This window comes from Dipteris shenzhenensis, chromosome 21 (assembly GCF_047967505.1).
Source record: "Dipteris shenzhenensis isolate YYH24624 ecotype China chromosome 21, Dip_SZ_1.0, whole genome shotgun sequence".
NCBI lineage: Eukaryota > Viridiplantae > Streptophyta > Polypodiopsida > Gleicheniales > Dipteridaceae > Dipteris > Dipteris shenzhenensis.
Genome location: NC_141616.1, coordinates 17,738,198 through 17,760,795, shown reverse-complemented (window position 1 = coordinate 17,760,795; position 22,598 = coordinate 17,738,198). Strand labels below are relative to the sequence as shown.

Below are 22,598 nucleotides of genomic sequence, written 5' to 3'. Positions count from 1 at the left end.
GTACTCCCCCATAGACTGATGCTGTAGTTTTTTGGTTTGTGTATTTTGTCCCATAGACCCGTGAGGTCTTCCAAGGACGTTAATCTCTCTCTCTCTCTCTCTCTCTCTCTCTCTCTCTCTCTCTCCTGTTCGTTTCTGCAGCTACTACTCACATGGTATCAAAACCGGCCATTGGCTTGAGACCCGCCGAGGAGCGGAGGTAGCGTTGAGCCAGCACACAGAGAGGAGGTTTAGGGTGCCATTCGGAGGTGTCTTTGAGGAGGAGCGTATGCGAGGAGTGGACTATTTGGGTGTCCAGCATTTGAAGGGTGTTTTCAGATCAGAGAGGTGTTACCGAGGGACGGATATCGAGGTGTGAAGGTACATTGTCAGCCCCTTCATCCTCTTCTCTAGTCCTCTCCTTTCTTCCACCTTTTGTCATTGTTATCCCATCCACCTTCTCTTTCAATTCAGCTCTCTCCCTGACATGGCGACTTTGTCCAAGATGGTAGAGAACAAGACTAGAATTCCAATGTTGTCCACGTTCCCAGTAGACCGGCAGTTGGATGGGCTCAATCACGGCATCTGGCGGGTAATGATGGAGTCTGGCAGATTTCATCTTGATAGGTGTTGTCAAACCAGATCCCCTTGCGAAGGACCTTGGCATCCTGGAGCAAAAGGACGCTAAGACCCTGTCTCAGCTCTGGGACTATGTTAATGCAAGTGTAAGATCGTTCATTTTTCTTAACTGTACTCCTCAGGTGATTAATCACGTGAAGCACATGACAGTGGCCAAGAGTATATGGGAGCATCTGGCGTCCGTGTATCATCGAACCTCTCCCATGAAGAGGGTTTCCCTGGAAGTCTAGATGCTGTTGTTGAATCCCAAGAAGTCTTCCTTGATGCAGGACCACATCAACAAGTTACAAGAACTTCAGCAAGAGATCCTCGAGGCATGGAAGCAGATATCATCCGAGGACATGGCTATAACTCTACTGTCCCAGTTGTCCTCTCAGTATGGGATCTTCTATTCGTCCTTGATTACCTATGGTAGGATGAATGAGTTGACCTGGGAGGAATTGGTCCCAATGGTGCTTGATTAGGAGGAGCGCTTTGTAGATCGTACCTATGAGAGTCAGCCTAAGGCTTTGGTTGCTACGCAGAAAGGCAGAAAGCAATTGACAGCTGAGTAACGAGAAGCACTCAAGGCATCCCGCACGTGTAACCGATGTAGCCAAAAAGGTCATTATTGGCGGCAGTGTCGTCCCCAACGGAACGTTGATGGGCCCAATAACCAGTTGGCCAATAGTGTTACTGTTGCGACAACATATACTCCATCCTTCTAGTAGCACGAGGTAGGTGCTGCCAACAGCCTTTCCGAATCTAGATGGAGGATTGCTTGCTTGTTTGTGGTAGTAGGACCTACCGATCAAGTGCCAGGGAAAGGGAGTTATCAAGGCAAGCTTTCAGGTAGGACCTCGAGCCACAAGGAGTTGTTCCCGCTGACTCTGGTGGCAGTATGTTACTAGTACGTATTTTGTTTGGACGTTATGACCTGGCAGATCCAGAGGGGTCTCCTAGTGTTCTGTTGCTGCAGCTATTGTCGGATGAGCTGTTGGAGATCCAGATGGGTCAATAGATTGTGAATGCGGGAATCCAGGCACAGTTGATTGATCCTTGTGAGCTGTTGTATGCCTGTTGTCATTGGAGCACTGAATTTCATATATCAGGCGACCATGTACCAGTTTGGACTTGAGAGGGGCTATCTAGCTCTGAGATACAGGTGCCCATGCACGAAAGCAAACCTTGCACCGGTGGCAGTATTAGTTGGATTATTGTTTCAGTACTACCAGATGCCCCAGTGTACCATTACTAGACCAAAGGAGTGTACCTAGCACCTGTGGCCTGGGAGCAACAGTTCCACATTTCCAGTGATCGTGCTGAGGCGGTTTGCGGCAAGAGGGGGCTTCTTAGACAGTAGCTGTGGCAGTCTTCAACGATGGCGTATCACACAATGGATTCCTCTAGTTGTTCCAGCGGCACACCCAGTTCCCTAGCCTCTTTGTTCTGTCTAGGAGCTGAGAGGGGATGTTAGAGGGCAACATCTCCTGATGTCACCTAGAGAGAGAGGGCCTTGCTTGTGGGTATGTCCGCCCAGTGAGTGAGGCTAGGGTAGATGAGTGAGGGACTATGTTGTGGGTTTGCCTGCCCCCCGTGAGAGTAGGATTGTGTGGCTTTCTGGTGCCTGACACTGCCATGTTGGCCATGGAGGCTCCCAGGAGGGGTGCGGAGCTGTGTGAGCACGTTTTCCCTGATGTGCTGCCACAGCTCAGCCCTTATAGGTGCCTTTGATGGGGCCTATATGCGCAAGGGGTAGAACGACCTACAGGTCGGCCACCTTGGCTGTTTGCAGCCCCCCATAGGCTAGGGGGTGAGCCCCCTTTATAGGGCTGTGGGCAGCCCTAGTGCTTGGTCGGCCCACACATCCTAGTCGGCCCCTTCTAGATCAGCCAACTAGGCAGGGGGGGCTGCCTATATATAGGCCCCCCATTCTCATTGTTTTCCATCACCTGGTGGAGCAGCATAACCAGCCCAGTGTAGCACTTTTGGAGCAGGGTTGTGGAGTAGTTCATCCACCTCTTAGTGCTCCCAATTGGTGAGGTTGTTGAGGTGTCCCGTGGACCTCTCGAGCAGCCTGTTTGTGCAGAGGTTTTCCGTAGTTGCAGTGGGGCTTTTTTCAAAGATCACTTGCAGCTCTCTTGTGCCTTTTTCTCCTTCTCAATGTGGTGTGTGTGAGCCATTATACATTGTGGGATGCTACATCCCACATCGGGAATCCCCATACTATCCACGATATGGTAAAGATGCCTCAGACCCATTTGGAGATCTATGTTCAGATGTGGCCCACTTTAGCTCCAAGGGACGAGTAATAATAATGGGAGACATGAATGCACGAATTGGAAATGCCCAAATTCAGTCATTGACAGGACATGAATACAATAAAGAGGAAGAGATTGAAATAGACACTAGTTGGCATCGATGCTCTCAAGATAAGGAGACTAATGCACATGGGGAAGCACTTATGAGTCTGATCAATGGCCTTCAAATGATTGTGTTAAATGGAACATCCTTATTTCCACGTACAAAGGTCCCGACCTGTTTCCCAGCCAGTGGAGGACAAAGTGTGGTGGACTATGTTCTAGTTTCCACAGATACAATACATCTAGTAGCATGTTACAAGATAGGCTCAAAAATGCCTGAATCGGATCATACCCCTCTCTACATCGAGATGCACATACCCCATTTGGCAGAAGTTAAAACAGCCACAGCAGAAAACTGGTTCCTATGCATGGACACAGACAAAAGGGAATATTATGAAGAGGCTGTAGATACATTGCTCAAGAACACATGCATGATAGATTGGAATAGAATGAGGGAAGCATTATTCTCTACTCCACAAACAGTTTTGGGGCAGAGAAAAAATAAGAGAACATGTACAAAAGGGCTACCATGTAATCGGTGGTTCGATAAAGAATGTAAGAGCACCAGACTGAAGATAAAACATTTGCCAAATGGGAGTGAACGTAGAGAAGCTGAAAGGCCCTTTCATGCCCTTAACCGGAGGAAGAGAAGGAAATACTTGGTGGATAAAGAATGGGAAGATGCCATAGAGTTTGCAAAGAACCCGAAAGGCACTTGGAGGAAAACAAAGGGAAGAAAAAAGGATGTTCTGGGAGACTTTACAGTAGAGGAAATGCTTCAATATGTGAAGCAATTATACATGCACCCAAATGCCCCCTATGGTTGTTGAGAGGTTCTTCTACAACGGTCCAGACATTTTCACTATAGATGCTGTAAATGAAGGTCTTAAAAAAATGGCCAATGGGAAAGCACCAGACACTCTACATTTTCATACTGAGATGATCAAGTGGACAAAGGATTATACAAGAGGATGCTTAGCCCACTTGCTTAATGATGCAATTAAACATGGTTTCCCACCAGACTGGCAAGATAATTGGATAAATCCATCTTTAAAGGGGGAGATCGCAGTCAGCTCACCAATTACAGGACTATCATGGTAGGATCCATTATGGCAAAGCTCTTCAACACAATTATCGAAAATGAGCTGAGTCTATGGGCCGAGCTGAATAGAAAAAGAGCCATTGGACAGGCAGGCTTCAGGAAGAACCACAGTACAGCTGATCATTTGATTACTTTGAGGGTACTAATGGAAGAAAGCAAGCTAAGAGGACAGCCCCTTTTTTGCTGCTTTATTGATTTTACAAAAGCATTTGACGCTGTCCCCAGGAACCATTTGTGGGAAAGATTGGTGCATTTAGAAGTGCCTGATCATCTGAGAATGGCAATCTTCAGAATGTATGAGAAAGTAGCATGCCAACTAAAAGGGAATAATGGGCTGTCAGCCACATTTTATAGTAACATGGGAGTCAAACAAGGCTGCCCATTATCCCCAACATTGTTTGGTCTATGCATAGACAAACTGGAAGAGTTAATTCATATGATGCTACAGGGAGAGCAGCCAACGAGTCCCCAAATATGTGGATATACCATTCTACTATTGCTTTATGCAGATGATGTGGTCTTCTTTTCTTACACAGCAGAGAATATGCAGCGGATGATGCACACCCTCCATAAATTTTGCATGGAGAGTGGTCTAACAGTTAATGTCAATAAGACCAAAATGATGGTAATAAAGACAATACAGCCAGCCAACATCCCAAGCATTATGTATGATAAGAAGGAAATCGAGAGGGTGCAAACTTTCAAATACTTGGGGATAGATGTACCATCTAACCATAGATGGGGCTATATTGTTTTTACGGGCTTCAATCCAAGTCTCTTCATGATCGCTTGCATGCTGCAAGATTGGTCCTTCATTTGTGATCGATGGGTGTCTTGATTGGAGGTTTACCTAATCAGCTAATACGCTGTATTATCCTAAAAAGCAGAGAGCTGGTATGATATACTTTCTGAAGCAGTGCTTATCCTGCAAAGCCTTCTCTCTACATCAAACCATGGTCAACTTTTGCCCTACCCTGCTTTACTAATATTTTCTTTTTAAACTTCCCCTCCATTCTTTCCTTCTCTTTCTCAACAATCTTTTGAAGCTGACAGTGTGAGTCAAGATTGCAATTAAGCTTCCACATACATGGTTACATGTGTGTGCGAGGCTAAGATATGTAACCTCTCATAACAAGAACAGGTGAAACTCTGGGATAAGCACAGCAAATGACCTGCTCGTTTACAAAAATGATAGCTGCACTTGGATTATCAGCACATAACACTGCGGCGAGCATATCAAGCTTCTGATCCTTATCACAAATCTGTATTTTCAGGGGAAAACAAAAAGTTTTGTGTTAGTTTCTTCCAACAGGATTTGTATCTAAATTATTGCAAATATGGATATGATAAAGGAGACTCTTAACATCATAGGACTTCTGTATTGTGCTGAGACCTGATTATCCCATTAGTAAACTTCACCCAAGGACAATGATTCTGTCCATCATAGCAAGTGATCTTGACCAAACATCAAACCAGAAGGGCCAAAGAGCAACCTTCCCTTCTGTAGTGGAGAGGTGCATGTGACCACAACCTCGTATCTTGAATTTCTCATGAGTTCTGATAGTTTCTCCCTTTTTGTTTGTTGTCCAAAGGATCTAACAATATTCAAATTTGGCTACAAAATGAATTGAAGGCCCATACCACATGGCAATGTCTGAGGTGAAGTGGCATTTTGTTCATAGGATTAGCTTGCACATAGATCACATCCTCCTGCATCCAGTCAGTCCCAAAATATATTATTTATTCTCTCATTCACTAGAAAGAGGGAGACAATAAAAGTTTATTGCAATGCTTCACGCCACGACAAGAAAAAGCAAACCAAAAGTCTGCCTCTTGCAATGAAGTACATGGACGTCTTTGGAAAAACTATAGATGCAAGCGCAATCACAATATATTCATCTGGTACACGCAAAGGAGTTAAAAACAGACAAGTACTATAAAATGAGCAACAACTACTTCGCATGCACACATAAAATATGTCCAGCAGTTGCAGTCTTCTGGAACAAAGAACAATTCCTGTGGGATTCACAGCCTTTGAGCAAAGGCAAACATGACAAGTAAAAAAATTCCTCGTGTAAATGAATGTCCAGTAGCTGCAGCCTGCAGCGAATATCATGTCCCTGGTCTTTGAAAAAATTAAATAATCCAAGCTGAACTTTAGCAGCAGGGACACTCCTGAGACATTGGCAGCCCTCAATAAACCCCACTCCCTCTTTACTGTTATTGCTCCTGCTTACCCCTTTCAACATGCCTCTTTGTCTCCTTTGCTATTGCCCTCATGGACTTGCAGGTCCTCTTCTCATGGGCCTTCAGGTTTTATTTCCTGTTTTCCAACCTTTCTTCCATTTTATTTCAATTGTCTCAGTTTGATAAGTTTTTAATCTTTGTCCTCTTTGTTTTTCAATTTCATAAACGTCTAGTTCACCTTGTACACCTTTGACACATGCAAAACATTTGATTTGCAATTGGTGAGAAGTAGATGAGTGCATTATTCTTACTGATTTAGTTACATAGGCACTATATTTATAGCATGTGTTTGTAGGCATTGGGGTTTGCATAAAAGCTAATATAAGTTGGATCCTTGATATTCAGGGTTTAAAAAAAACTTTGAATATTATATGTAGTAGAAAGATCAAAGTCGCAATAAATTTCTTGGGCTCTAGCAAGTATACATTTAGACTAGACTTGACCTTTTGCTTAAGTGCCAGTTTGGGCCTTCTCCTAAGGGGTTAGACTTTACCCCTCACCTCCAGAATGCTTACAAAAACCTGGTACAATGGATGCTCATGTATGTTGTGTGTTGGCATGTACAATTAAAATGAGCATATGTTCAAATTTTACAGTAACTAATTGATTCGAAATTTGGACTTTGAATTTGAGTTGAGCTTGCATCCCATCTCCTTTATGTCGCATGATTATAATTGGAATGAATGTGTAGTTCTGGATGTCATCAATATTAGCATGATAATTCCAAAAGGTTCAGGGGCAAACTAATTGATCCTGCGCTGTAGTTCTGCACAACCATCAGGTTAGAGACTATCAACTATTTACACTTTAGACTAAGGCGTGCAATACAAGACAAACAAGCATGTCAAAGGATCAAACGCTATTGCAAGCAAAACGAGGATTGTCGAAGCCACAAAAGACATTGCAATCCACACTGCCAAGAAAAAGAATTCAGCAAAAGGGACTTCGTTTCATGAGTTTATTCAAGCAGTCGACTCATAAGAGCCGCATGCTTGTTAAAAAACAACCTACATTTGTCTGCTACATGGCAAAGCTAAACCCATCGTGTAGATATTACAGTGCCATTGCAATCACCAACTGAGAAAGCAAGGCATCTAAAGCGGAAAATTTGCCACAATACAACACTCAATGAGCTTGCTTATAGACTTGTGCAGATAGAATAAGAGATAGATAGAGAACACTTTCAGAACTGGAGAGAGAAAGAATACGCAGATGTACAGCCAACAATAGATCTCATAAAGATGTAGAAATCCATACACAACAGGCTCCAACAGTGTACCTACAACTGCAGCAAACTCTGAAGAGGTAAGACACCACCACAAGCTTCGTAGAGTGCACTCTCTGCTGCAGACATCCTCCAAACTGCTGCATGCCTCACTGACAGGCTTTAGTACCTGCTTCTGGTTAAGCTCTGCAGTCTTGTGCTCTCCTTAGAGCTCAAGGTGTGCACCAAGACCTGTCCCCATACAGGTTGAGGGCTGCTCCACTAGGGAATCCGACGAGACACAGACCAGCTAACCTGGTCTGTGGATCTGCCGACCTAATCTGACCCCTCCAGGCTATATAAGGCCTTGCCAAGTAGGTGCCTACTGGTTGAGGGCCGCTCCACTAGGGAATCCGACCAGACACAGACCAGCTAACCTGGTCTGTGGATCTGCCGACCTAATCTGACCCCTCCAGGCTATATAAGGCCTTGCCAAGTAGGTGCCTACTGTGCTAATTATCTGCCAGTCTTTCTGCCCTGATCCAACGCCTAAACAGACTTGTCCAGAAGCCCGTACTGCTGCTGCTGTGTAAGCCTTGTGTGCTGACCAATTGCCTTCCCTAAATAAGGATCTCCCTCTGCAGCCCATGTGGCAGCCATCTTGCTGCCCACATGGGAACCTCAGTCCATCCCCCTACTGATGCATCTACACCGGGCGTTGAGCCTATGCTTCCAACAGTGTTAGTGTTCTCTTGTCACATACCTTTTGAGATTTACCTGATGCTGCATTTTGCAGCACAGACTAGCTACTAAGACACCCCATCAACTACATTAGGTCCTATCATTCTATAAAGACACATGTGGACGCTAACACAAAAGGGAGCTAGCAGGAAAATACCTATCCACCTTTGGAAGACTAGAATATATCCAATCATACAAATTCTGATTTTTGTTGTTCTAAAGTCCTAAATTCTACAAAGAAAATAAAAGAGAAAATGAGCTCTCTCTCTTTTTTGAAAAACAAAAGATAGACATACCTAGCAAGCAAAGCAATGCTTATGTCATCATCACTGCCCAAGCATAAGTAGCTATACTACTTATCTTCACTATCTTCAACAAATTCAGCTCTTTCTTAATAATTATCTTGCCTTTTTCAAACATTAAAGCGGCCAAGGAAGTTTTTTTTGGATTTAAGCATTGCACCAATGCACGAGATACAAAGACTTATTCAAGACCCTGGTTTAGTGCTTGCTCAAAACAGTAAATATTTTCCCCAGAACATTTGGAAGGCCAAGCTTACCTTGACCCATTTCTCACTTATGCATTTTCTTATAAATTGGCTGTGTTGTGGAATGGTAGCACTCGCAAAGATAGTCTGGCGGTTTTGAGCTACTATGTGGACAGTTAGAAGCATTCGTAGAAGCACTGCATGATTTGTTGACCCAAACATTTCATCAACCTGCAAACGACGTAAGTTAGACTGAGTATGCCATTCATGCAATTGTTGAACATCATTATTCTTTGATCACTATTGCAGTTGATCAAGCTTTTCGTTTCTTCAATTAGTCATGACGAGAATTGAGTGACCCCTTGGAAGAAGCAACAGAAGCTGTTACAACATAAAACCAAATAACCGTTTGCAAGTTGTATGTCTGCAACAACCACCACTATTCTATGTCCTTCCCCACATTCCTTGCAACCCTCCCCTGAATGAATAATCCAAGCACCTCTTTTTGTAAATGCTACTCAACCAACCCTTCTGCTTTTCTTTTAAATGGCTCATCTCCTCTCTACATGTATCCCCGAATCTCTAAGTGAAAGATCTCATAAAATTGCACACTCACTTAAGATTTGACAAGCATAGTCTTTACATATAAACAATCTAGCATTGACCATTACTAAAGATCGCCCTCAAATCATCATTTTCAACAACCTGGTCACGTCTAGTATTGTAAAAAAAGAAGACCAACTAAAATATCACAATAACCACAAAGAAATTCCTCCTTTGCTTCATAGAAATATTTTGTGACACCCAAATTACAACTTGTCACGACTCTATTTTGTAGTCTAGAATGTATTAGGCTAGCATGATCAAATGTAATAATTAGAAGGTAGGCTAGGTAGGTTTAAATGGCTAAATGCCATATGGATAATGTATTGGATATATTAATTGATATGGAATAAATGGAGCACTCACACATGTAGGTCCTAGAATAGGAATGGGTAGGAATGCATGAGTGCATTAATAAATGGTAGGCATAAAGTGTCATAGGCTAAGGGTAGAATAATGGGGTATGCCCAAGGTATGGATCCCAAGAGGCATGAGAGGTTGTGACCTCTCGTATGCATGGAATGTGTGCATGAGGCATTATGCATTCATATGTGATTTGTGGATGGCATGAGCATTGTAGAGTTATCAATAGCAAAAGTACACTCATGTGGGAACTCCTTCCATCCCATTTGGAGGGCCAATGCTTCTCAATTTATGCAGCATTCTTCCACACATGTGCATCCTCCAACCGGTACGTGACAAGTGGTATCAGAGCAGTGATTCTCTGACTATGTGGACCTACCATGTGGAAGCTGTTTCAAATGTTGACATCAGCGTGACATCCTCGAGGACACAAAGAGACAACAAGATTCCCAAGGGGCTCCTTGATATTCCATTCTCTTTGAATTCATTTCAGATTTTAATAAGACAAAGGGACAGTAGAGAAGAGATAAAAGGAGAGAGAAGTGCAAAATTCGAATAGGAGGGGGTGGCCAAATTCTGCCTCTTTATTTTTACCCACCCTTGAAGTCGCAACCAATCAGTCTGTTACCCCCCCTCCTTAATTAGGGGAGGGCTTGTAAAAAAAGCCCAGCCGTCGCACAGTACTCGACCCTTCCGCCATCTCCTATTGGCTTGTGCAGCTTGTGTGCCATGTGGTGTGCAACGCGCCACAAACTGCGCTGGGGCCAGGTGTCATCGTTGTTGACAGCTTCTGTAGCCCCTACAAGATACCAACTCTCCCACTGGTCTCCCCGTCGGTGCGGGCCAATGCCCAGTCAATCCTCCCCTCTTTAATAAGGAGGGGGCAACCAACTTTTGTGTTAATAAGGGAAGGGGCTTGTATAAGCTCTTTCCCCCCACCTTCGCGGTGCAGTTTTCCCCGTCGTCCTTACCGCGTGGCGCGCCGAAAAACGCGCCGAGAGTCAACGCCTGCAGACCCCATCAGCCAATTGCCTTTGCTGCTGCCGCCACATGTAGCACTGCCAACGGCGCTTGCTTCGGGTCTAGCTCTTTGCCTTACAAATCTCTTCAAGGTTTTCATAAACCGTTTAAGGAAAAACATCCAATGACTAAAGAAAGTGATTTGACCACTGACATCCCTGTCAAATTGCTTTCTTTAGTACACTTTTTTTGCGGGGCCTTTTTGGCCTTTTTCAAGCCTCCAACCCTGCCCCTGCCTCTGTCCCGTCTGCCCCGCCAACTGCCTCTAACCACCATGTGTCGATGCTGCCACGAGTGCAGCCACCTCTGCCCCCTCTGTCACCGCCGCCTCTACCAGACTGCAATTTGTCGGTCACCCTGGCATTTAAGGGCCATCTCTCAAGGAGTCTCTCCTTCATTTCAAAAACCCCCTCCCTCCTCTAACTTCTAAGTATCCCTTTGTCTTTTTTTCCCCCCCCTCCTTACCTTGCAATTTTATTTATTAAAAAAAAGAGAGAGATTTTTTTTAAATGAAGAAAAAAGATAGAATTAAAAAAGTTAAAAAATAAAGCTTAAAAGAAGAACGAAAATTAAAAGAATATAAAGGAATAGAAGCTAAGCTTTAGAGAAAATAATTTAAGAATAGAGATTAGACAATATTTTAAAAAAAGAAAAAAGAAGAGAAGATAATAGAGATAATGGTGATAGTTAAACATTACGAAATTGAAGTACTATAGAGAAGGTAGCAGGGGCAAATGAGTAGATGTGTACAATAGAGACACAAAAGAGATTATCATGTAAACATGTTAGAATCTAGAACGTCGTAATGGTTGGAGAATAGCGGATTGAAGCATTTTGAATAAAGCGTCGCGAATTGAAGCATTTTCAATGAAGCATGGTCGCTTCACAAATAGCAAGGAGGGAATGCTACAAATCAAAACTTCTGGTAAAAATCAGTACAAGATCATAAGAAGCAACTAGGAAGTGATGGGGGTATGGCCTCATAGCATAGTGGAAGTTATAAGGACAGAGAGAAGAACAATCATGGTCAAAGACAAAGTTTGAATGGTGACAAGGGTCAAAGGATTGATCTACTTAAACTCAAGATAAGCATTTAGGACAAAGAATGAATTAATAATGCATTTGCATGTAGGATAATGAAGTAATAAATGCATCTGCATGTAGGATCATATAGTAGAAATAGGAAAAACTAAAGAATTGAGCACGTGCACAATTATTACTTGGAAATGTACAGAATGGTATCGTACAGAGACGTTGGGCAAGCTGGGCTTTGGAAGGCATCCATGGTGCCAAGAGTAATGAAGTTGGAGCACTAGAGATGGTTGAGTCATTCTCTTAGGTTGGGTTGATGAGCCAAGGTAGTACTTGGGCTCTTCCCAAGCAAGAGGGTGCTATACATGGCCATAGGATTGGTACCCTTAAATTGGACTAGATTAGTTGAATTGAAATCTTAAAGAAGTTAGGATATTTAAAAGAATGATTCATTTGTGATCATCACTGGAAGGGTCCATAGTCCTATCTAGGAGTTGAACTAGACGGAGGATTAGTAAGGTCTGGTGACCTTAGAGAGATTTCAAGTAATTGGTAAGTCATGGACGCATGACTATGGGTGGATCCACAATTAGACCTAGTGGTCTAGAATGAGTACTCAAGCAAGATCTGGTGATCTTGATCTTGTAAGTTAGGCCTATCTTGTAAGTTTTGGGTCTGATCAACCTAAAACTAATGGTTCCAAGCTGGTCACTTGGAACTTTGACCAATGCATGCATATGAGAGAGATAGATTAGGAAATGGTATCTTATTGGAAAGGAAAGGTAGAACGGATCTAGACTACTACTAACCCTAATGGATAAAGTCGAATTAGTCTTTGTAGGAATGTCCAAAGCAAAGGAGTACATGGAAGACACTGTTGAAAATGAGAAAGTGAGAGAGCAGGAAGCAAGAGAGCTGAACGTAGTGCTTGCAATAGAAGAAGTAACTAATACAGGGAGTGGGATGGGTTTTGTCTAAGTGACAAAACCTTATCCTTCACTAACCGTAGTTAGTGAATTAACTGTGGTTAGGGAGGAAAACCTCTAAATGAGGGAAAAGTGCCCCTAACCTACTTATTACATTACATTGGTCACTGCTGAATTATAATAATAATTCTAACACCCCCCTGCAGTGCCAATGTCATGTACAAGGATATGATCAATCACCAAAAGGAGATAAGTTCAGGGCACTGCGAAATGCCCCCATACCTAGCATGCCACAACTCCGCATTGTGCATTGCAGCAGTGGGAGTGCTAACTGATGATACAAGATGGGATCTTTTTTCATATAAATCAAGCTGAAAAAGACCCCGATACAAAGTGCCAGACAATCTCAAAGCATGTTCAATTTCTTTGTCTCTGACTGCACACTTGTCATAATCAGAAACAACCTGAAATCCTCCTCTATTGAGTGAGGACACTGAAAGCAAATTCTTCTTTATACCTGGCACATAGAGTACATCTGAAATTCTGAAATATGTGCCATCAGTGCATGTAAGAATAATATCTCCCACTCCACATACTGAATGAGAAGAATTATTTGCACAAGTGACCTTCTTTTTGGTGGGTGAAGAATGCAAAGTTACAAACAGATTTTTCTTGGAAGTGATGTGCTTTGAAGCACCACTATCAAAATACCATGTAGTGTCTCATCACCACTGAAAGAGCATTCATCCTTTGAAGGATCGTAACTGCAAGTCAAAAAAGCATATGGGTCATCATCATTAGTGGCTGTAGTATCTGAACTATCCACTAAAAAATCTGAAGTGCAAGTCAAAAAGGCATAGTGCTCTTCAACCAAGTTGGCTGCAACATCTCCTCCATCATGGCAATGTGGACCTGATGCATCTGATACAGCCATACCGGAATCCCTTTTCTTTTCTTTGGCTATGCGCTTCTTGCACTCTCCAATATAATGACCTGGCTTCTTGCAATAATGACCGATGCCCTTCTTTTTCTGCTTGTTTGTATCACCCTGTGCCTTACAAGAAGGCTGTCCAGAATCAGCTTTATGCTGATGTGTGGGCTGATGTGCATGTGGCTTATGCTGCCCTTTACCCTTGGGCTTGAACTTAGAGAGCATAGCATGCTCGCCAGCCCAGGTTGCCATATTTTTGAGTGTTTGTTCTTCCTACAACAGAAGTCCTACCAACTCGTGAAAGGAGAGAGGATTGCTGCCCCCCCTCAATGACAAATTCAGCGAGGTGTGGAAACCAAGATAGGACTCAAGAAGAGAGTTCAGAGTGGTGGAGATCATCTCTGAATCCGGAATGACTTCATCAATGTTCAGCAATTGTTCCCTGAGATCCTGAAGCTTCGTGAGGTGAGAATTCATGGAATCTCCCTCCTCCATATGTGTATGGGAAAGTTCTCGCTTCAAAAAGGAAACTCTGGCATCGTTTCTTGCTGCAAACATACTCTCCAGTATTACCCAAGCTGCCATAGATGTCTTGCATGACCGAATATGAGGTATAATGAACCTCTTGACAGAAAGAGAAATTACTGAAAGAGCTTGTGCATCTCTAGAGTCCCATCTTTTATGCTTTGCTGTGGGAGCTCCTGGAGCGGTTGCTCCAATTACTTGTGCTGTATTTGTACCTCTACCCCTGCCACTAGCTGTAGGAGTGACAGGTATAGGCGTTGTATCTGGTCTTTCTTCATCTCCATGACATAATCCCAAAGATTTCTACCAACTAAGATATTTCGAACCATGAAACTCCACAATGAGTAGTTGGTGCCATCCAACTTATCCTCTTTTGTGAGAACCCCGAACACCTCATTTGAGTTGTTCTGTGCCATTTTTGCCAGATAAACTCAGAAATACAACAAACTGTATTTGTACCTCTACCCCTGCCACTAGCTGTAGGAGTGACAGGTATAGGCGTTGTATCTGGTCTTTCTTCATCTCCATGACATAATCCCAAAGATTTCTACCAACTAAGATATTTCGAACCATGAAACTCCACAATGAGTAGTTGGTGCCATCCAACTTATCCTCTTGTGTGAGAACCCCGAACACCTCATTTGAGTTGTTCTGTGCCATTTTTGCCAGATAAACTCAGAAATACAACAAACTGACCAAGTAAAATCCCTTCCTGGGATGTAAGATGCACAAATAAAATCTGCAAAGAAAGATATGCCCACAGTGACAAATACTGTCACAGCCTGTCAAAGGCTCAAAATGCACCACAATGCTCTGCTCAATGCCCAAAAATCTGCGAATAGAATCTGCAAAAGGTGGCAAAAGTCTACAATTTGACTCGTACTAAGTCCAAAACTGTCTGCAAACTTCCAAACCCTTTTTTTACCTTCAAAATTGCAATTTAAATGCAAAAGCCCCAATTTCTTGTGGGAGATTGCATACAAAAGAGGGCAAATGGTCTGAAAGCCCCAAATGTTTCACAAATTGCACTCTGCATGCAAAAGCCCCAAATTTCTGCATGAAATTGCACCTGAAAGGGGCAAATCAACTAAAAGCCCCAAAAATCTGCAATTCTCTGCAAAAAATATGCAAAAGCTCCCAAAATGCAAACCAAACAACAGTTCTCTGCGCAAATGCCTACCAAAAAACACCTTCCAAAGTCCACCTGCAAAGAAAAACTCTACACGAAGTATGGGCTCCTCAACTTGTACAGAACTGACAGTACGAAAATGTCCATACGGATGTGTACAGCGAATTTGTACAGATGGCACTGAACTTGTACGGGGCCTGTCAGCTCTGCTGTACGGCGACTTGTACGGAGCTCTGTGTACGGACGAAATGTACAGACAATCGGCACAGATCTGGACGGAACTAGAGTACGACGGATGTACGGACTAGCGACGGAGGTACGACTGTACGGCGAATGTACCGCTGTACGAAACAGTCCGTACGACTTGTACGGACAACAACGCAAGAGCAGCGTGCAGACGATGAGCTGTAGTACAGACGTCCGTACGTTGTACACAGTGACTGTACAGCGTAGGGTGTACGACTATACGGCGCAGGGAGCTGAGAGCAGATTGGTGCTGGTACAGGAGTTGTGTACAGAACAGCCAACTGTGACTGTACGGAATGATTCGCAGGTAGGTAGCTTGAGCTAAAGCTTGTGGGGGCTAGGAGCAGGGAGCAGGGTCTTGCTGCTCTGATACCAAATGTTAGAAATGAGAGAGTGAGAGAGCAAGAAGCAAGAGAGCTGAACGTAGTGCTTGCAATAGAAGAAGTGACTAATACAAGGAGTGGGATGGGTTTTGTCTAAGTGACAAAACCTTATCCTTCACTAACCGTAGTTAGTGAACTAACTGCGCTTAGGGGGAAAAACCTCTAAATGGGGGAAAAGTGCCCCTAACCTACTTATTACATTACATTGATCACTGCTGAATTACAGTGACTCAGATTGGGCTGGAGACTATGATACTAGGCAGTCCACCAGTGGGAATTGTTTCTTTCTAGGACATGCTTGCATTTCTTGGTTGAGCAAGAAACAGTCACTAACCGTAGTTAGTGAACAATCATCATCCAACAAAGTTGGCTGCAGCATCCCCACTGTCAGATGCATGAGGAGCTGAATCTGAAACAGCCATACTGGAGCTGTTTTTCTTCTCTTTTGCAAGCCTTTTCCTGCATTCTGCAATGTGATGACCTGGCTTTTTGCAGTAATGACAAAAACCCTTCTTCTTGGGCTTACTTGCATCATTTTTAACCTTTTGTGAAGGCTGTCCTGACCCACTGGAAGGCTGATTTACTGATGTCTTTGCCTGTCCCTTTGTTTTTGACTTAAACTTTGAGAGCATATCTTGTTCACCTGCACGTGAAGCCAAGTTTTTCCTGGTCTGCTCTTCCTGAAGCAGAAGTCCTATCAACTCATGAAAAGTGAGAGGGTTTGCACCCCCCTTCAATGATAAGTTCAGCGAGGTATGAAAGCTAAGATAAGACTCAGGAAGAGGATTCACAGTGGTAGTAATCATCTCTGAATCAGGAGTAATCTCATCTGTGTTCAATAATTGCTTCTGAGATCCTGTAGCTTTGTGAGGTGGACTGACATGGAGTCACCCTCTTCCATATGTGTATTACTTAACTCTCTTTTCAAGAAAGATACCCTTGCATCATTCCGGGCTGCATACATGCTTTCTAAAATATCCCACGCTGCCTTCGAGGTCTTACATGACCGGATATGCGGAATGATAAATCTTTTCACTGAAAGAGAGATGCATGACAAAGCTAAGGCATCCCGTGAATCCCATCTCTTCTGCTCTGGAGTAGTGGCTATAGCTGCACCAACACTGCAGCTGCACCTTGTGCACAACCTCTTCCACCTCCTTGCTGAGGAGGGGTATTAGGTGCCATAACTGCTAGTCGGATCTCACCCCCATTCACATAATCCCATAAATTGCGAGAAATCAGAATATTGCGTACCATAAAACTCCAGAGGGAGTAGTTGGTACCATCCAACTTGTCTTCCTGTGAAAGACCACCGAACTGGAAGTCATTCTGATTTTGCTGGGCCATATCTGAGAAAGAGATTTAAGTAGATACAAAACTGAATTCCCTTACTAGGAATGAAATGCACAGCTCCCAAAAAAACACAGCCAAGCACTGGCTGTAAATGCAACTCAGATTTCTGCACTTGCACTGTCAGAAATCTGTCCAAGCATCAAAAACTCTCCAGAATCTACCAAAAGTGCTGCAAAACACTTCAAGAAAGGCAGTATGAACTGAAAACTCCAAAATTGCTCTCCCAACACAAAAAGCCCCAAAATAGGCCCGAAATTGCAACCGGAAAGGGGCAAATTGATCAAAAGCCCCAAATGTTGATTGCGCTCTGTCTGCAAAAGCCCCAAATTTCACTGCGAAATTGCAGTGTAATTACAAAATCCCCAAATTTCTGCAAGAAATTGTACTGCAAAACTGAAAGCCCCAAATTTCGAGCTTGAAATTGCAACCAGAAGGGGGCATAAGCACAAAAAGCCCCAAATTTTGCAATTTCAGTAGAAAGCCCCAAATTTTTGGGCTAAACCTCTGAATCTGCTTGCAATGTCTACTTCACAAGCAACTACGAACCCGAAGATACCCAAATGACTGCAAAAGACTGCAAATGTCTGCACAAACACTACCAGATCTGCTGGTACAGTGACTGTACGACATAGTACGGATGACCATACTATACGGTCGATGCATGTTGGTGCCACACGTGTGGTACGGAATATCTGTACGCAGTTGTACGAAAGCAGGTACGATGCAGGAGCTGTACGAAAGCAGGTACAATGCAGGAGCTGTACGAAAGCAGGTACGTGACAGATGTATGGAATATGGCGCAGGGCTAGTACGACGACGAGATTGCAGGTACGGCAAGTATGAAAGCAAGTACGCGCAGGTGCGTACGGCGAACTCAGACTGTATGGCGACGATGGTGCAGTACATGCTGTACGGCGCTGCACTGGCGCTGATGCAAGACAGTACGGTAGGTACGAATGGCGATGACGCAGGTACGTGCAAGGTATGGATTCCGTACAGTCGTACGGACTGTACAGACATTCTTTTTCTTGCTTCGAGTTGTACGGACGGGATGTAGCAGCAGGAGCGTGGGCTGTAGGCTGGAGCTGAACGAGGAAGGAGCAGGGAGCAGGATCAACCTGCTCTGATACCAAATGTGAGAGTGTTGGAGAGAGAGAGAGAGATCAAGAGAGAGTGAGCTTGAGAGCTGAAAGCTTGAGAGCTGAGTTGCAATAGAAGAGTGTAAAAAAGTACAACTGAAAGAGTTAGAGATAAGGTTTTGTCCTAGTGACAAAACCTTAGTAGTCACTAACCACAGTTAGTGAACTAACTGCGGTTAGGGGGAAAAACCTCTTAAAGAGGGAAAAGTGCCCCTAACTAGCTTATTAAATTACATTGGTCACTGCTGAATTATATCTATAATTCTAACACTCTAAAGTAGAGCCTCCCTTCCCTTAGCCTCGCCATGGTTCCTCGCCATCAAGTACTCCGCGGTCCTCATTTGTGAGTTTAACTCACTCCCGCATCAGTTCGTGCTTCTCCCTCAGCATTGACGAACATTCCTCGTCAGTTGGTCACCAGAAACTTGTTTTGGAGCAACGGCTGTTTTTTGACCGTTTGAGGTCCGATTTCTACGTTTTTTGAAATTTTGGCTCTTCCCAAACGTAAACGACCCTGTCCCGCACCTTTTCCGGGGGGTGATCATTTTTTCCGTACAACTGAACAGACCTCTGCAGACGGATACGCGACAGTGCTAGGAGTCCGTACAACTTGTCAGAAGGCGATTCCGAGCAGTTTTAGGCTATTTTTTGGCATTTTTTGCTCAGATTTGAACTCACGTGACCTCCAATAGTGATTTGAGCTCCCTTGAGCACTTTCGCTCATTTTTTTGAGCCTCTTCTACGCATTCAGTGAGTCTCCGATTAGCACATTGAGAGTCATGACGTGATCTCCCTTGGTAGCTGCTCCCATGGCCTTCATCGACACATCATTTGAGGGCATTCTCGCCTGGTTCTTCACTAACATACCTCTTTGCATCAGGATGTGCACACTCTTGTGCGGTAGCTACTTCGGACACATGTGTTCTCTACCCTTGCTATGCATAAAATGAATGAAATATATCTTTACTACTTTCTTGTTTGAGTCAAGGGTACTCTGCCCTAGGTTGTCCCCCAAAATGAATGCAAATAAATCATGTGTGTTGAGTCAAAAGTTCTCTACCTCCTCCCTGCTCGCTGCCTCTCCCCTCTCCTCCCTCCTACCTGCTGCTCCTCCCTCCCCTCCTTGCTTCTTTTGCTCCCCCCGACTCCCCTCCCTCGCTGCTGCAGTCCCCCCCTTGCACGCTGCCTCCTTCCCGCACGCTGCCTCTCCCCTCCCCTCCCTCCTACCTGCTGCTCCCCCCCTCTCCTCCACTCCTCCTCTCCTCTATCCTCCCCTCCTCTCCTCTCCTTCCCCCCCTCCCTCTCCTCCACTCCTCCTCTCCTCTATACCCCCCTCCTCTCCTTTCCCTCCTCTCCTCTTGCTGCCCCCCCCTATCCTCTGCTCTTCCTCTCTCTCCCTCCTTCCTTTCACTCTCTCCCCTCATCTGGAGTACCCTACTCTTTGTTAGGGGTCTCCTGGGCTTAAGGAAAGCGGACGGAGTTCTTTCTTGTGTTTGAATCAGCCTTTTCCACCTCGATTGATGAATGGGTTCCCACTCAATCAATCCGTTACCGTCCACACCGGCCGCGAGAACCGTCACTTTTTCAAAAGACGAGCTACAGCAGTTGCAAAAGGATTTGGAGCATGAGTGTTCCACGACTCTCTTTGCATGTATCCATGGCAGGTCACAAGCTAGAGATTGGATGCTTGCGGCACTTCCCCAAGAGCTCGCCCCTCACCTTAAGGATGTTCGTTTGTTGGGACGAGGTTTCTTTCAAGTGTGCCTAGATTCCCCAGACGTCACGAGAGACCTGCTACAGGCCGGGTTTCTATTTCTAGGCTAAAAGAGGATTTTTTTGTTTCCCTTTCAATTGGGCTTTGACCCAGTTGAAGAGGACAAGCAGGGAGTTTCTGTTTTCATCAGGTTCCCTGGTCTCCCCTCAATTTATCACCGGCTTCTTTCAATTATTGGCGAGAGGTTTGGCGTGGTAGCAGAGATCCCCCCTCTTCTTGGCGAGCCCTCTTCGGCAGCCAAGGCGGTCAGGATGGATGGGGTACCCAGGGTTAGGGTCATTGTCCAGGACCCTAATATTTCAGATGACCACATCATGCTACAACGACCAGATGGGTCCTTCTTCCGCCAGAGATTTGAGGTTGCAGGTCGGCAAGACCAGTGCAGGATTTGCAGGATTTGAAGAAAAAGAGGCCCACAAAGCAACCAGCTCGGACTAGCTTACGACAGAGAGCAGGAGCAGGACCTACTGCTTCACAGGCACCGCCTCAAACACGGGCTTCCCCCCCTCCTAGGGCTACTCAAGTCCCTCCTGCATCCCGCACCACCTCTAGCCCATGGTGGGTTCCGATCGTGGTTAGGCCCTCTACTTCAGATCACACATCCATCGCTTCGGAGGCTACCCCCTTGGAGCCTCGGGAGGAGACTAGTGTTCAGGAGCCTTGTTCGACTCCACCCCAGGATCAGGATGTACCTTCCTCAGCAACCCAGGTTGTTGGCACCTCATCCGCAGCACTTCTTGATCAAGACTCAATACAGGTGCCTCCCTCTGTGGATAGAGGGAAGGGGGTCTTACATTCTCTCCCTGCTTCGGTAGGAATCCTTCGTACCCCCTCCCCAGGACTGGCTCATCGAAACTCCTTTTCTGCTCTGGAGGACCTCTCTGACCTCCCAGATGATGGTTTTGTACCTTCCACTTTCAGGGAGCCAGCTATCGGCATCCCTTTTGAGAGATCTTTCTCTCTCTCACCTGTGGACTTTCCTCCGAACTTTTTGGCTTCCTACCTTGGGAACCACAGGAGATACATGCATAGCACTTCTTGATCAAGACTCAATACAGGTGCCTCCCTCTGTGGATAGAGGGAATGGGGTCTTACATTCTCTCCCTGCTTCGGTAGGAATCCTTCGTACCCCCTCCCCAGGACTGGCTCATCGAAACTCCTTTTCCGCTCTGGAGGACCTCTCTGACCTCCCAAATGATGGTTTTGTACCTTCCACTTTCAGGGAGCCAGCTATCGGCATCCCTTTTGAGAGATCTTTCTCTCTCTCACCTGTGGACTTTCCTCCGAACTTTTTGGCTTCCTACCTTGGGAACCACAGGAGATACATGCATATCAGTTTCAGATTCTATTCTCCCTCTGATCATTGGACACGGTACCATAACCCCCTCCAGGGCCTAGTGGGTTTTACTTCTGATTGACGGACGTAAGGTTGGTTTCCTCAACCTCTATGCTCCGAGCAACAGAGGGGACCGTGTTCTATTTTGGAAAGAGTTGCTCTCGTGGGCTGATATTGCAGATTCGTGGATTATTGGAGGTGACTTCATGGTTGAGGCACCTTCTGATAAGCAAGGAGGCAGAGAAGGTGGCATTCATTCCCTCGAGAGAGCAGCTCGGGATGCCTTCTTGTTCAGATTCAGTGGCAGAGATGTTTGGTTAGATGATGCATTTCATGTTCAGTCTCAGTCACTTTTGTTTTCATGGTCAAACCATAGGGTGCAGATGCCTATCCATGCCCGTATTGACAGATTCTATGTGGATGACTGGGCTCTTGATAGAGCGGGGACAGTTTGCATTGCACCTGGTGTTTCCACTTCTGACCATTTTCCGGTTGTTTTGTCCATCTCAGAGCCCCATCTGAGAGGACGGGGTCTCACAGTATCAAGATCCCCGATGCCTTATACACGGATGAAAGCCTCACAGAGGTAGTCTTGGAGATCTGGGTTTCTCACATGCAGGGGGAGTGGCCGGGTCCTTCACATGTGGCCATAGCACTTGCCAGTATCAGCGACTTTTATCACTCTATTGCTAGTGCTCGGCGAGGTGAGATACACATGCGGGAGATTGGTATATGCCGGCAGTTGGCAGCCTTGCAGGTACAGGAGCGCCTTGCTACAGCAAGGGCTCACTTGCAGACATTGCTTGATCAGAGAGCAGAGTATGCCTTCCATGCACAGGAGTCCTTTTGGATACAGATGGGAGGGAGAGTCAATAAACACTTTTTCTCTACACTTGGTCCCAGACATAGTAGAGAGAGTGTCAGGCAACTTATTGACTCTGACGGCGTTTTGTAGTCTCATCCGGATACTGTCATGCACTTAGCAACAGCTTTCTATGCCTCCCTTCTTTCCGCAGATCCTGACACACAGGCCAGAGATATGGCTAGAGATGAGATTTGGTAGAGTTTACCTGTGTCGGTCACACCAGAGATGATAT

General features: G+C 44.9%; 1 protein-coding gene across 2 annotated transcripts in view; it reads right to left on the bottom strand.

Moving 5' to 3' along the window:
* Positions 1-22,598, bottom strand: part of LOC147888572 (P-loop containing nucleoside triphosphate hydrolases superfamily protein) — a 113,181-nt gene that overhangs the window by 27,661 nt on the left and 62,922 nt on the right. The window contains exons 6-8 of one of the 2 annotated variants that reach the window (XM_087393053.1): positions 8,814-8,972; positions 5,704-5,772; positions 5,235-5,324 (exon numbers count right to left, since the gene is read on the bottom strand). In XM_087393053.1, coding sequence (XP_087249179.1) covers positions 5,235-5,324; positions 5,704-5,772; positions 8,814-8,972 — 318 coding nt within the window. The remainder of the gene's footprint in view (positions 1-5,234; positions 5,325-5,703; positions 5,773-8,813; positions 8,973-22,598) is intronic. The other variant, XM_087393054.1, reaches the window with a different exon arrangement.